Source organism: Natator depressus, chromosome 11 (genome assembly GCF_965152275.1).
Source record: "Natator depressus isolate rNatDep1 chromosome 11, rNatDep2.hap1, whole genome shotgun sequence".
Classification (NCBI taxonomy): domain Eukaryota; kingdom Metazoa; phylum Chordata; order Testudines; family Cheloniidae; genus Natator; species Natator depressus.
The window spans coordinates 9,615,642-9,629,457 of record NC_134244.1 but is presented as its reverse complement, the minus strand read 5'-3'; the positions used below and the strand labels follow the sequence as shown (position 1 = coordinate 9,629,457).

Below are 13,816 nucleotides of genomic sequence, written 5' to 3'. Positions count from 1 at the left end.
GGGTGGGTAGAATTTTGCCAGGCTAACTTAATATGCATAAAGCAGTTTACCACTATTAAAATTGTAATAGTAATAAATGGTAGTTTATTACTTACCACTTATTTATTATGCTTAACAAAGAATACATAGCACTTAGAATATTATTAATTATAATTAGCATGTCTGTAATTTTTTATTAATTAACAAGGTATCATTAGGTGCATATTCTTCATTAGCATTTATTTAGCACTTTGCAAAATATGCAGTGCTTTCAAATAATAATGCTATCCAGTTCTTATATAGGGCTTTTTCATCAGCAGATCTCAAAGCGCTTTACAATCTTTGAATGTTTTTTAAACTGTTATCATTATTTATTAAAGGGATACTATAAACTTTAAAGAAAAAATCATGATTGTATTCCTAGTAACACTGTTGACAAACACTTTCACTTTCAATAAAAAAATCTATTTACTTGTCCTTATTTATTGCTGTTAGTTTAAATTTTTTCTAAACTTGGATAATAAATACAATTAACGCAGTTGCGTTATATATTATTTAGTAATACATTATAATTAATATCAATAAATTATCAATCAATAAAAAAAATAGAAATAATAAATTGCAAATATATATAATAAATAATTTAAGAACATGTCCGTGAAAGTGATTGTAATGATTGATTGTATGGACTGCAATTTGATTAAAAATCGGTAATTCTTTCCTTGCTCCTCTAAAGTAGGTAAGTAATCTTCTTTACGGTCATATTCTGTGCTGGGCAGTGGGCAGGTCCAAATGGCATACATTGCAGTGGAACTCCTTATATGATGCATGAAAGGTTTGTTTTTCTTTTATGAGCACATTTATTCCAGCATTGCTGCTGCAGTGGGAAACCCCTTCAGTCTTGCCTATCCTGGTGTCTTGTGCCTGACTGCATGCTAACATGCTGTCTTTGTTGTTGTGTGTTTGCAGGTGGTTCTGCTGGGGATGGACATCCTGTCTGCACTAGTGTCACGGTTACAAGATCGCTTTAAAGCTCAGATAGGCACAGGTAAAGTATAAGGGATCGTTAGCCCATCTGAAATATATTTGGCCAAATTCTGCCCTCACTCACACCCGGGCAGCCTGTCATTTAAAGAAGGTTACTTGGCTGTAATAGAGAAGCAGAAATATGGTCCACTGTCACTAATCTGAATTATTTTGTTAACCTTGCATATACCATAGAGGCTGCATCATCAGGACTGGTACTTCACAGCTTCTGCCACTCAAATAGCATGAGTAAAGTGTCAGACTCTGGCCCTAAATGATTAGCCTCTATGCTGAGTCCCCTTGTTGCTGTGTATGCTCTCATCCTCTACGGAGCCAGCAGGGCCCCCAACCAAAACCTAGTCACAGGAGCACAGCTTAAATTCCGTGGAGGATTTGACTTTAACCAGCTGAGAGGGAGAGAGCACTGTCTGGTTCAGCACAGATCTGTGTCTGGAGAATTTGCGCCGTTGTCTGTAAAGCAGGGAGCCAGTAGTGCATTCTCAGTGTCCTAGGGTTTTTGTTAAGATTTTGTTCGTGTTTTATTTGGGAGAAATCTCTGGGTTCTTCCCGAATAGCCTTGTGTTCTCCATTCTCATTCTGGAGACCACTCTGCCTCTGCAGTACTTCCTGTCTTAGTTGCCAGCCTCTGCAACAAGGACGGTACATTGCTGCTTCCTTCTTCCTTAGCGGTCACAGAGTACCACTGTCATAATGATTACATCTTAATTAATGCAAAACTGTCAAGATCTCAGTCCTGAGAGGTACTGAGTGCTGTCCATTCTATGGGTGCTCAGCACCTTTCAGGGTCAAATCACAGACAAGTGAGTGGGGACACACTTTACATTGTGGGTTAGTGAGGTCCCAGAATTCTCTCTGCTTTGCTGAAGTGTGTGTATGTGATTTTAACTACGATACTCTTTGGCTTTTTTTCTGATAGACTTTGGTGTTTTGTTTTTTCCAGTGTTGCCCAGTTTACTTGACAGGCTGGGAGATGCTAAAGACTCAGTGCGGGAGCAGGATCAGGCTCTGCTACTAAAAATTATGGAACAAGCTACTAATCCTCAGGTATAGTAATGACTCATTTGGAATACACTGCACGTGTTCACAAAGAACCTATGTCAGAATCTGTATTTATGACCTGCCATAAAGTCACCTTCCCCAATGGGTGCATGCTAACTGGCCCGTTGTCTCCATGTCCACAGGATAATCTCCCAAGGTGGTTATGGAGAATGGATCATGTTCACACCAGCTGCAGTTAGATCTGGGAGGGATGGTTTATTAATGTTCTAAACCTTAGGTTCCAATCCCAGCAGAGTGAAATTGACTTATTCCTCTTCTGAGTTAGGTCCACTGAGAGCTACACAGTTTACTGGGCTTGGATCTTTCAGATGACTACTATATAATCCAGGACCTTTCTGTTCTCATGGATGTTAATGATCCTCTGATACTTTCTGTAAAATGAGGGCTTTGTCCCTGGCCAATATTTTCTCTCTTCCCTCACAGTTGTTACTGAAACTCTACCTACCGCATTTCAATGGTGATGCACATGTATCGTTTGGAAAGATTCTTTGGGATCTTGGGAAATGAAAGGTGCTATGTAAACATGCTCTCTGGCTCTACGTGCTTGTCCAGGAGCGCACCAGTTTCTGAGCCTTGCCCCCCTGTCTCTCCTAATTTCTGATTTGTCCCAAGATTTTAGGGAAGAAAGAAAGGCAGGGATGGACACAGAATCCCGCACTGTTTAAATGCTCACTAGCTGATGCTTGTGCTTCCCTACCCCACAGCCCAGAGCTCTCTGGTTCATAGGAACTGGGGCACAGCTGGGAGATGGGTGTGTTTGAGCATTAGCCAGGGCTCCACTAGAGGAGGGGCAGTCGCAGGTGTCACAGGTGCTGTGCCTTGGGGGTTGGCAGGTCTGTGCTGGTAAACCGGTGTTATGTTAGCTAGCAGTGAGTTACTGAAAAGCTCAACAAAGAACAAAAGATTAGTCACTTTTGAGATTAATACAGTCGTCCTGAAGCTTCCACCCAGAAATTCTCCTAGTCTCTTGTGTGTGGGCACAGAGTTTATATTTAAATCCAAGGGATGATAAATTGTGCCAGGGCTGGAAAAGAAAACCCCACCCACTCTATTTTTCCTCTTCTCTTTCCACCCTCTTTTCTGTCTTCTGCAGTATGTGTGGGACAGACTGTTGGGAGGATTCAAACACAAGAATTTCCGGACGAGAGAAGGGATTTGCCTCTGCCTTATTGCAACCCTCAACGTGTAAGTCAGGACCTGTCATAGACCTGGGTTACTAGGTTCCGAGTGTTATACATTTAAAAAAACAAACCAAAAATTCATACTCATGCACTTTCTTTTCTCCTAGATCCGGAGCTCAGAGTTTAACACTGAGTAAGATTGTGCCACATATATGTAACTTACTTGGAGATCCAAACAGCCAGGTAAGTCTTTGGTGAAACTCCATGTTAAATTCCATATTTACTGGAAGGGAGAGGGGTCTGATTGTCACTCACAATAAGCAGGGCTCTAAATTTTGAGTGGTACATTGACTGTGTGTGCTTAGTACCAGCCGTTGGTGAAGTTTGCAACTTCACCATTTATGAAAAGCCCTGGTTTAGTTTTGCATAATATGATTTTAGGGCATGCCTAGTTCTGTTCTCAGTGACTCTGTGGTAAATATGAAGTGATTTCACTGGAGTTGCTCTGGGTTTATATTGGTGTCACCAAAATAATTAATAAGAGAGTCAAATCTGAAAAGACTGAAATCATGACAATAGTTAACACCTTGTGCAGCAGTGTGAGTTGCATGGGATATTGGGGCTCTGGCCATCTGAGTAAATTCAAGAGAAGATATGAAAGAGATGCATGAATCCAGTCTGTCTTTGTTTAGTGCCATGTGTCCTAATCAGGGAATTGGCAGTGATGTGCTGCTAGACTAGAGTTTTTATAAGGACGTTCCTCAAAAATATCCTATCAAAATCCGTGATACGTTTCCAACCCCCTGTGTAAAAATAGTGCTGTTCCCCCAACATTCCAGTCCTCCTTTCCTTCTCCCCCAGAGAATCCAACAAGTCCATACGTGTATCCTCTCCCAACTCCATTAAAGTGATTTCTACTGCTGTAGGGCCTCTCACCCTGAGAAGGATGGGGGCCCAATTTCTCTAAGTGCTCTGCTAAGGCCAGGAAGAGGCAAAGCCTGCCCTGAAGAGCTTACAATCCACTTGGAAACAAGATACAAGAAGTGAAAGTAGGAAACAGGAAGGGAGAAGGTGGGGAAGGGAAGACAAGGGAAAGGGCAATGAGATAGTGTTGTCATATAGGGCAACTTCCTGGTTCCCAGTCATTGGAAATTACCCTGTCTTGCTCCCATCACACCGTGAGTCTCACTCCCCCTTGCATCATGGATGCTCCTCTAGGTGTTCCCCTACCTGGCAGCTGTCTCTGGCTGTTGGTTGGGTGGGATGTAGTGTTGGGCTGGGTGGTTGGTTGGAGAATAGGTGCCCCATGATTCTTGATTTGGGCAGGTCTCTCTTCTCTCCACTCCCCCAGACTACTGGGGGTCTCCCCTAGCTGCTGTGAGGAGTTGGGTATGGGGGAGAGTCCCCCTCGCTGGTGTAATGGGCTAAGAAGAAGAACTGGTTACCCCTGAGAGGTGGTAAAGGGAGGGGGAATGGAGATCCAAACTCCCTTCCAGTACTGACTTTTCAAACCGTGGGCAGGGGATGGACCAGCAGGCTCTCTGGCCGGGGAGAGAGATGGGCTCCAGAACTCTCACTCATTGCCCAGGCAGTGATTGTTTGGACACGTCTTCTCTCTCTCTCTTCTTTGTGTGCTGCTAGAGCAGCCAGCAAGCGTGTGAGGGGAGCAACCCTCACGCCCTGCGCGCTCCTCTTGGTGCCTAGTACATCTCACAGTCTCACATTTCCTCATTATCCTCCAGAGTTCCCCCAAAGCAGTGCTTGTGGGGCAAAGAGGAGTAGCCTGGCCTGCCCAAACAAAAACGAAACCACACAACAATCAGACACAAAGTACTGTGCCTGCGTACCTTTTTAAATCTTCACAATAGTGAAAAACACTAACCCATTTGGCTAAGATCAAGTGCACTGTCAGTTTAATAAATGATGCTTCCTCTGTTAGGGGCCAGTAGATCCTGCCCTTCCTGGGTGGGGAAGGGAGACCGGATGGTGTGGAAGGAGAGGGATGGACCTTGTGATGTGATAACACTTCTTTCTCTATCTCCAGCTGCCTATTTTCTTCCCTCTGAGAATTACTGTTGTAAAGCTGCATTAGCAGAACGTTGAGGAACACTGCCCTCTGTTGGCTGAATGAGATATAGCAGAAGCAGGGAAATGGTTTTTTGTTTTGCTTTGCTTCACTTTGCTACAGAGATGCAAGTTGTATTGTTGAGGGTTTTGTTTTTACCAGCGGAGGAATTTTTTTTAAAGCTAGTATTGTTTTTGAGTGATCATTTAGCAATTTTCCTTATCCCAGTAAACTCTTGATATGGCTCTTTAGTTACATGCATTTAGACTATTCTGATTGAGGACAAGAGACCAAAGGATTTTAACATAAAGAACTTAAAAGCATTTTAAAAATTGTATTATTATAAATAAAGAAAAGCCACTATTGATACAGCCAAGTTTTATACCTGTGTTTGCCCCGTGGTGACTCCATCTTGTATGGCATGAGTATTTATTTAGGCCACAATCCTACAAACATGTTCACATCCAAGTAACCTTACACATGTCATCCCATTAAACTCAGTGGGACTACTCAGGCTCATAAAATAATTTATGTCCATGACTGGGGTTCCTAGGCACTATGTTAATACAAATAATAAATAATAATAAGTGTTTGCAGGGTTGGGGCCTTAGGCTGTAGGTTTTTTATAGTGACTTTTCCTCAGAAAGCACGAGTTTCTCATGGTGACTTTTTAGAGGAAGCATCAGTGTTCTTTTACCTACCCCTTCAGAGCCATGCTTTCACCTGTGCCAACTACAGTCTCCCATCACCTGCTCCCCTTTCCCAGCTGTGAAAGTGTTTGCCTCAGAGTCTTGCTCTGGAATCTTCATTCCCCGCATCACCTCAAGGGGAACAGGCAGCAGTGATCAAATCTTCAGCTGAGGGGAGGAGATCTGCTCATCCTTCCTTTGTTTGTAGCAGGACCAGTAGCCTCTCTTCAGCTCCATGCAATGGGAACCAGTGAGGCTTTCTTGTTTTAAGGGCTAGTGGGGTCTTAGCTCGCTCCTGCCACCTCTACAATGTCACAGGGCTCAAAGAAAGCCCCAGAATTCCTGGCATGTTCATGAACCCACTAACATCTTACCCCAACAGTAATGTGGCAGGATGCTGGGTAGTGTAATGTGTTTGCTTTCTGTGTGTTGGCTTAGGATGATCCTGCCGACTCATCTGTGGCTTTGATTTGTTTGGTAACTTGTGTCTTACTCAGGCTGATAGCATGTGATGCTGGACCTTGGTATTCTCTAGGTAGATAGTTTGGGTTCTGTCATATTTACCCTTTTAATCTTTGTTCTACAGGAGCCCCATGCTCTCCCTCGTTTTTAGCTCCTTGTTACAGCACATGTAAAGATGGTGACCCATTAAAGAAGGTTTGTCCAAGAAAAAGAGAGAGGACTTTCACTTCTGATCTTGTTCTGAGATCTGTCCCACTCCTTGTGCACTGTCCTTCAGCAATCGCTGCAGCTCCTCAGTCTTTAATTGGGTCTAAAATAACCTCCTAAATTGGCCAGCAAGGGGTACATCCCCTGTACACCATACTGGGTGCATCCCTTTACGTAGGGGGTGGATAGATGGGTCTCTGCAACTGAACAAATGGTTTTGGGAGATTCCTCCTAACTTGATCTCCAACATCAGTGTCATCTTGTCATTGGGCTATCTCCTGTCCTTGTTCTTAGATGGCTGACAACCTGGCAGCAGAGCAGGGGCACTGAGTGTGAGGGTCTTTCCGAAGTCCACACCAATGGTCCTCTACTGGTTAGGGAACCGAATGTGACAGAATAAGAGTCTGCCCGTGATTGTGTCAAGTCCTCGAGAGTTCTTTCTACCAGTGCATCCTGTGGGGGAGAGCAGCGAAGGGTTGAAGATTAAAAGATCAAGGATTCTAAAGGAATGCCCTCTGTTTGGCCAAAAGCCAAACACAGGGTGGATGTCACCAGCTTCTGCTGACTTTGGCCAGTGACTTTGTTTGGCCTGGCCAGATTGTTTAGCATAAGTAGTTAATATTTCAAGGGACTATTAAAGGTGAAGGGGCTTGCTAACACCTTACCAGTCATCGGGAGGAAAGAAAGGGGAAGGGGAGGCAGTTGGGGGAGGTTTGTTAGTGGGCTACTGATTGTTGTAATAAGCCATAAATCCAGTGTCTCTGTGTCTGAGAGCAGAGTCCATTGCCCTGTGAATTTCCAGCCTGCCAGCCCTGTGCAGTTGCTCCCATCAGCCACTGGTCCGAGATGTAAAGGGAAGCTCTGGTGGAACGTTGAAGGCCAGTAGGAGCCTGAGTGTGGCCTTGGTTCCAGAACCTGGTGAGAGGGGCAGTTGCGCCCGGAGATACAGCGGCAGTTGACTGGGCAGACAAATGGCTGAGTAAGGAATTTGGGGGAGGGAGGGCAGGGAGATGACCCTCAGCATGCACAGGGCTGCCATTCGTCCTCTCCACCTTCTGTGCTAGGGCTTAGGCTGCAGGGGCAGAGAAATCCTGTGATTGCTTCCTGCCCTGCCCTCCCCTCCCTTCCCTATAGGTGGTGCTGCAGCATAGTGCTTCACCTGCCAGTTGCCATGGGGATGGCGGGAAGAAGTGCTGTGGAGAGTCCGGCCTGGAGAGGAGAAGGGGAAGGGGGCACTGAACTGGCAGCATGTGGGGGAAAAGGGGATGCTGGGGCCTGAGGGGGGGAAATATGGGGATAGGTAGGAGGAGAGGGGAGAAGAGGAGGGGAAAGAGGTGAATGGCGGTATGGTGGGAGAGAGGAAAGGAAAGAAAACTTGACAAGGGCAGAGGAAAATGACTAAAAGCCCCTGGGGCAGGTGGGCAAGAACTCAGGGGCCTGGGAGAAAGCAGAGACCCTGCTAGGAGAAAGCTCTGCAGTGGGGGGGATGGAGCTAGACAAGTGTGAGCAGCAGTTGAGGTGCTGTGCCACGTGCTGGCTGTTGTCTCCTTGGCAATCTTTCTTCTGCAGCCATATTGCCAGGGGTTCCCCCACCAGCTGCCGCCTCTGGATCTCCCCCTCCCTGGGTGGGGTGTATGTATGACATTGTGGAGGGGAATGTAGGTAAGTTAATGCTAGTGGTGGGCATTTCTTCCCCACACCTTTGCGGGGAGGGAGAGATTGCAGGCATCTTCCAGAGTACACCCTCCCCACCTGCAGAGCCTGATTGAAGGCGATGGCTTACCCTGTTCTGGGCTTAGGTCTTTTCTGCCCATGCAGGTGCTGGGGCGATATAGTTCAACTGGCTGCTGAGCACATCTCTTGCAAACCAGAAAACCATCTTTTTTTACATGCAAAGTTCTTACTTTATGTTCTGCCAAGAAGCAACGTCAGTCATTTACCCTAGCTGTCCCAAGATTAGACGATCCCCCTGGTGTTTGAGGCACCTATTGCCCTGGTATCAGTTGCCTTGCATGAACAATATCAGCCCAGAGCATGAAAAATCATGATTAGTTTGTTGGTATGGTTGATCTGCTGCTGTACTAAAGTTGTATTGAAATCTGTTCTGTACTAGAGATACTAGGGGTTTTGTTACTCTCTTACCGTTCTCTGTCTACATCTACGTCTGCGGCAATGTGAGTCTTTCCTTGCTGGGTAACATAGTCTGGGTCTATATCAGGGATCTGGAGGGAGCCTGTAGCCAAGGCAATTTTGCAGTGGTAGTTTTGTGGCATTTTATTTTTCATTAGGAGATTGGTCTGTCTCTGCAGAATCTAAGGACCGAAAGTCAAGGACTTCAGTTACTGAGCACTCCTGATTTCCTGACATGGAAGGACTTTTTATGCAATTGATATCAAAATTACTTCTTTCCTCCACGCTATTAGATCAACATAGACACAATTATAATGCAAATAGCTGCCTCTCCTGATTTAGTGCTATCTTACAAGCTCATTGTGTTGATCTGCTAGCACAGATCTACAAAATCTGTTCATCCACCGTTACCATGATGGTCATAAAGAAGAAAAAAAGATTATATTTAGCCTTCAAAAAATGTACCCATCCTAGATGAACAGATGAGTGGAATTTTATAAGGCTGAACAGACTTACTGCATGCACAGAGGCTGGTGACTTGTGCTCAGTTCCCAGCTCTGCCACTGACTTGCCGTCTGTCCTTGGGCAAGTCACTTCAGCGCACTGTGCCTCAGTTTCCTCATTAGTGAAATGAGCCTAATGATACTTATCACCCTCTGAGATCTATGGATCAGAAACACTACATAAGTACTATTATTTATTATGCAAAAAATCATGGGCGCCATTGTGGCTGAGAAATGGATATATTACTTTTTTGGCTTCTCTTAGGAAATAATATTAAAAATTAAAAAGATGATTAATTTCTATTAAATCTCTTCTTTACTATTTAGGTTCGAGATGCAGCAATAAACAGCCTAGTGGAAATTTACAGACATGTAGGTGAACGTGTAAGGGCAGATCTCAGTAAAAAAGGATTACCACAGTCTCGGTGAGTGAAGAATATCCATTCTGTCTGCCTTTCTTGGTTTCTTTTCATTATTGCTGCATTTAGGGACTACAAATGGAAGTCTTTTTGTGGGAGCCCTAAGGTCCTGATCCTGCAAACACTTTGCATGCACTTAACTGTACTCAACAGAGTAAAGTTGATAGGGACTATTCATCTGCAAAAAGTTATGCACATACGTAAGTGTTTGCAGGATTGGAGCCATAGCATCTGTGGAAAGTATTTAAAAAATATTACATAGGTCCTAGAAAATGTAACTCTCAAATGTGTGCTGTGTCGGTCCCAGGACATTAGAGAGACAAGGTGGGTGAGGTAATTTCTTTTTTTGGACTAGCTTGTGTTGATGAGGGAGGATATGTCTACACAGCAAGAAAAACACGCAGCTGGCCCGTGCCAGCCAACTCGGGCTTGTGGGGCTCAGGCTCTGGTACTGTTTCTCTGTTGTGTAGCCTTGTGGGCTCAGCCTGGAGCCTGAGCTTTGGGACCCTCCCACCTCGCAGGGTCCTAGAGCCTGGGCTCCAGCCCGAGCCCAGATGTCTACACAGCAGTGAAACAGCCCTGCAGCTGGAGCCCTGCGAGCCCAAGTCAGCAGGCACGAGCTGGCTGCGGGTGTCTAGTTGCTATGTAGACATACCCAGAGACAATCTTTGGAGCTTGCACAGAGCTCTTTTTCAGGCCTGGGAAACTAACTCAGTGTGTCACTGCTAAATACAAGGTGGAACAGATTGTTTAGCATAAGGAGTTAATATTTCAAGGGACCATTAAAGGTGAAGTGGCTCGCTAACACCTTTCCAGTCATTGGGAGGAAAGAAAGGGGAAGGGGAGGCAGCTGGGGGAGGTTTGTTAGTGGGCTACTGATTGTTGTAATTAGCCATTAATCGAGTGTGTCTGTTCAGTTCATGACTTTAGTGTCTAGCAAAGTTATGAATTTAAGGTCCCAGGCTTGTCTTCTGAAAGTGTTGTGCAGGTTTCCTTTGAGGATGAGGTTAGATGTAGAGTGATCATTTAATGAAAATTAGAGACTAACCAATTTATTTGAGCATAAGCTTTCGTGAGCTACAGCTCACTTCATCGGATGCATACTGTGGAAAGTGTAGAAGATCTTTTTATACACACAAAGCATGAAAAAATACCTCCCCCCACCCCACTCTCCTGCTGGTAATAGCTTATCTACAGTGATCACTCTCCTTACAATGTGTATGATAATCAAGTTGGGCCATTTCCAGCACAAATCCAGGTTTTCTTTCCCCCCCCACTCTCCTGTTGGTAATAGCTTATCTAAAGATAAGAGTGGGTTTGTGTGGGGGGGGGGAGGGGAGAGGAACCTGTGTAAAAATTGAAGGCCTGTTGTATGCAGGAGGTCAGACTAAATGATCATAATTGTCCCTTCAGATTTTAACTCATGGAATGTATGAAGTCAGTGTATGCAGTTTGTTTACTTTTTGCTCCTCATTCAATTTGAAAGGTGAAACTAGACTGGTCAGCTTCACTTTCTGGTTCCCACCTTCAAGGGTTCACAGCAATGCAGGGGAACATTTAAATACATTTAAAAGCTCCATGGGCTAACTACTCCTATCATTTATGCTAATGCAACCCATGGAGAATTTGGGACACTATTTTCATTCAAATTGAAAAAAATCATGAAAACATCCAGAGCTCCTTCGAAAATCTGTCCATAAAAATGTCCAATGGGGCTAAATGCTGAGCATATGAACTTCCCCCCATTCAGGGTGCTCAGCACCACACAGGATAAGGCCCTGGCTTAGATCAGTGGAATATAGGGTTCCATAGATGAGACCAAATAGTGAAGAGACATAAAGAGGAGATGATTGCCGGAAGTCTTTGAGAAAGAAGTGGATCTGAAGGCGGCGTATGAAAGAGGAAAGGGAAGGGAGTTTGTGCGTGTGTAGTGCAGGGGAAGCAGGAAGCGGATGTAAACTTTGGGCAGTAAGTACTAGCAAAGATTCTGGAGAAGTGCATTCGGATCTGATTTTTTTAAATGAGTCTGATAAATGTTGTTGTTGTTGTGCTCTGGCTCCTGGCAAAGGGCCAGTGTGGCCTTAGCTGTCACAAGGTATGGTTCCCTTTGCTTTCCAAGGGCAGGGTATCATAGGACTCAGGATGTTATTAGCATGCCCATTGATAGAAGAGGGACTGTTGACACTTTGACCATTACAACATGCACAGTCTAAAACTCCAGAACAAGGGACTTTTTGCAGCCCATCAGGCTTCATTATGATTTCTGTTATTGTCTCTTAACCTCACAGCCTCAACTTCCATGTCTAAAAAATGGGCTAATATGAGTTGCAATGAATTGTTCTGTGCTTTGCTTTCAAGCTTACAGCGTGTGTGTGTTATGTGTAATGAATGTTTGGCATAGCGAGAAGTTTTTTGGTTTTGCTTGGAAGAATGTTTTAGACATTAAAGGTCAAGTTGTGTCAATTAGCCCCTGGGCCAAGCAGGGGTGGTGTGGAGCTGCATTACCCCAAGGGGAGCTTGGGAAGGAATTGTTTTACCAAGTTTTGGTATGTAGGGGGGGCTGTATAGGCTACAGTGTCTCCCCCTGCCTCCATGTGCACCCTCATAAAGGTCTGCCACACTCTGAGGACTAAACTTCATAGGCTGGCATATTGTGCTGGGGTAAAGATCTCCTGCTGCAGTGGAAATGCCAAGGTGAAGGCATGAACAGAAAAGAAATGTCAGGGCCAAACAAGAATGTTCTTTAAAATGCAAGACTTCTCCTTTATCAACAATTCTGCAAATGGTTAAAGTACAGTGAAGTCATAAGCAACTGGAAACAGGGTTTTGTAATGGGAATGGCAACCTTAATAATAGCAGTGCTGCCAGTCCTGCCTATAATATGCCACCTGGTGTCTCTGTCTTTTCTCTGTTTCCTCTTTGCTTAATTAATAATCATATATTATATCTATATGTCATACAAAAAATAGTTTAGGTCCTCATCTTGTTCTCATAGAAGTCAATAGCAAAAGTCCCATTGACTTCAGTGGGAGCAGAATTGGTCCCTTAATTAGTGCTCTAAGTTACAGGGGCCACAGTAAATCACTTTGATTACTCATTATGTAATGCATTTTCTTTATCTTTCAAACAGGTTGAATGTAATTTTTACAAAATTTGATGAGGTCCAAAAATCTGGAAACATGATCCAGGGTGCAGGTGGTAAGTAGAATCCTGTGATGGTTTCCATTTTTTTTTGTGAATTATCAGTGTTGTGGAAATTCATAAAATAAGTTGTGTGCCTCATTCCAAAATGTTATATTTTTTCCTGTACATCTGGGAATAGTGAAGGCTAGTTCACGCACTTCATTGTGTGATGGAGTGGGATAAAACACTCAGCTGAATATGGGGGAAATTGTGTTTGTTTACAATGGAGGAAAATCTGAAGTTTCTTCACCATAAAGGATGTTTTTTGTTGTTCAGAAGAATGTAACTGAGAACCAATGTTCTTGTCTATATCTAGAAGTGGGAAGGAAAAATTTACACCTTTATCAAATATTGCAATGTTCTCCAAGTTACTATACATTTAGTTCAATCTATTGAATGACCAGGACAAGTTGGGCTGAATTCACCCCTGATCTAACTTAATTGATGTCAGTGAAGTTAGACAAAGAACATAATAACGGCCATACTGGGTCAGACCAAAGGTCCATCTAGCCCCGTATCCTGTCTTCCAACAGTGGCCAATGCCAGGTGCCCCAGAGGGAATGAACAGAACAGGTAATCATCAAGTGATCCATTCTCTGTCGCCCACTCCCAGCTTCTGGCAAACAGAGGCTAGAGACACCATCCCTGCCCATCCTGACTAATAGCCATTGATGAACCTATCCTCCATGAATTTATCTAGTTCTTTTGAACCCTGTTATATTCTTCGCCTTCGAAACATCCTCTAGCAAGGAGTTCCACAGACTCACTGTGCATTGTGTGAAAAAATACTTCCTTTTTATTGTTTTAAACCTGCTGCCTATTAATTTCATTTGGTGACCCCTGGTTCTCGTGTTATGAGAAGGTGTAAATAACACTTTCTTATTTACTTTCTCCACACCAGTCATGATTTTATAGACCTCTATCATACCCCTCCTTAGTTGTCTCTTTTCCA

At 44.0% G+C, this 13,816-nt stretch overlaps 1 protein-coding gene across 34 annotated transcripts in view; it reads left to right on the top strand.

Moving 5' to 3' along the window:
* The window catches only part of CLASP1 (cytoplasmic linker associated protein 1), a 265,289-nt gene that overhangs the window by 68,142 nt on the left and 183,331 nt on the right, over window positions 1–13,816 (top strand). For all 34 annotated transcript variants that reach the window (XM_074967093.1, XM_074967088.1, XM_074967091.1 and 31 more), the window contains exons 3-8: window positions 949–1,027; window positions 1,967–2,070; window positions 3,179–3,270; window positions 3,374–3,449; window positions 9,590–9,687; window positions 12,812–12,879. In XM_074967093.1, the coding sequence (XP_074823194.1) occupies window positions 949–1,027; window positions 1,967–2,070; window positions 3,179–3,270; window positions 3,374–3,449; window positions 9,590–9,687; window positions 12,812–12,879 (517 nt within the window). The remainder of the gene's footprint in view (window positions 1–948; window positions 1,028–1,966; window positions 2,071–3,178; window positions 3,271–3,373; window positions 3,450–9,589; window positions 9,688–12,811; window positions 12,880–13,816) is intronic.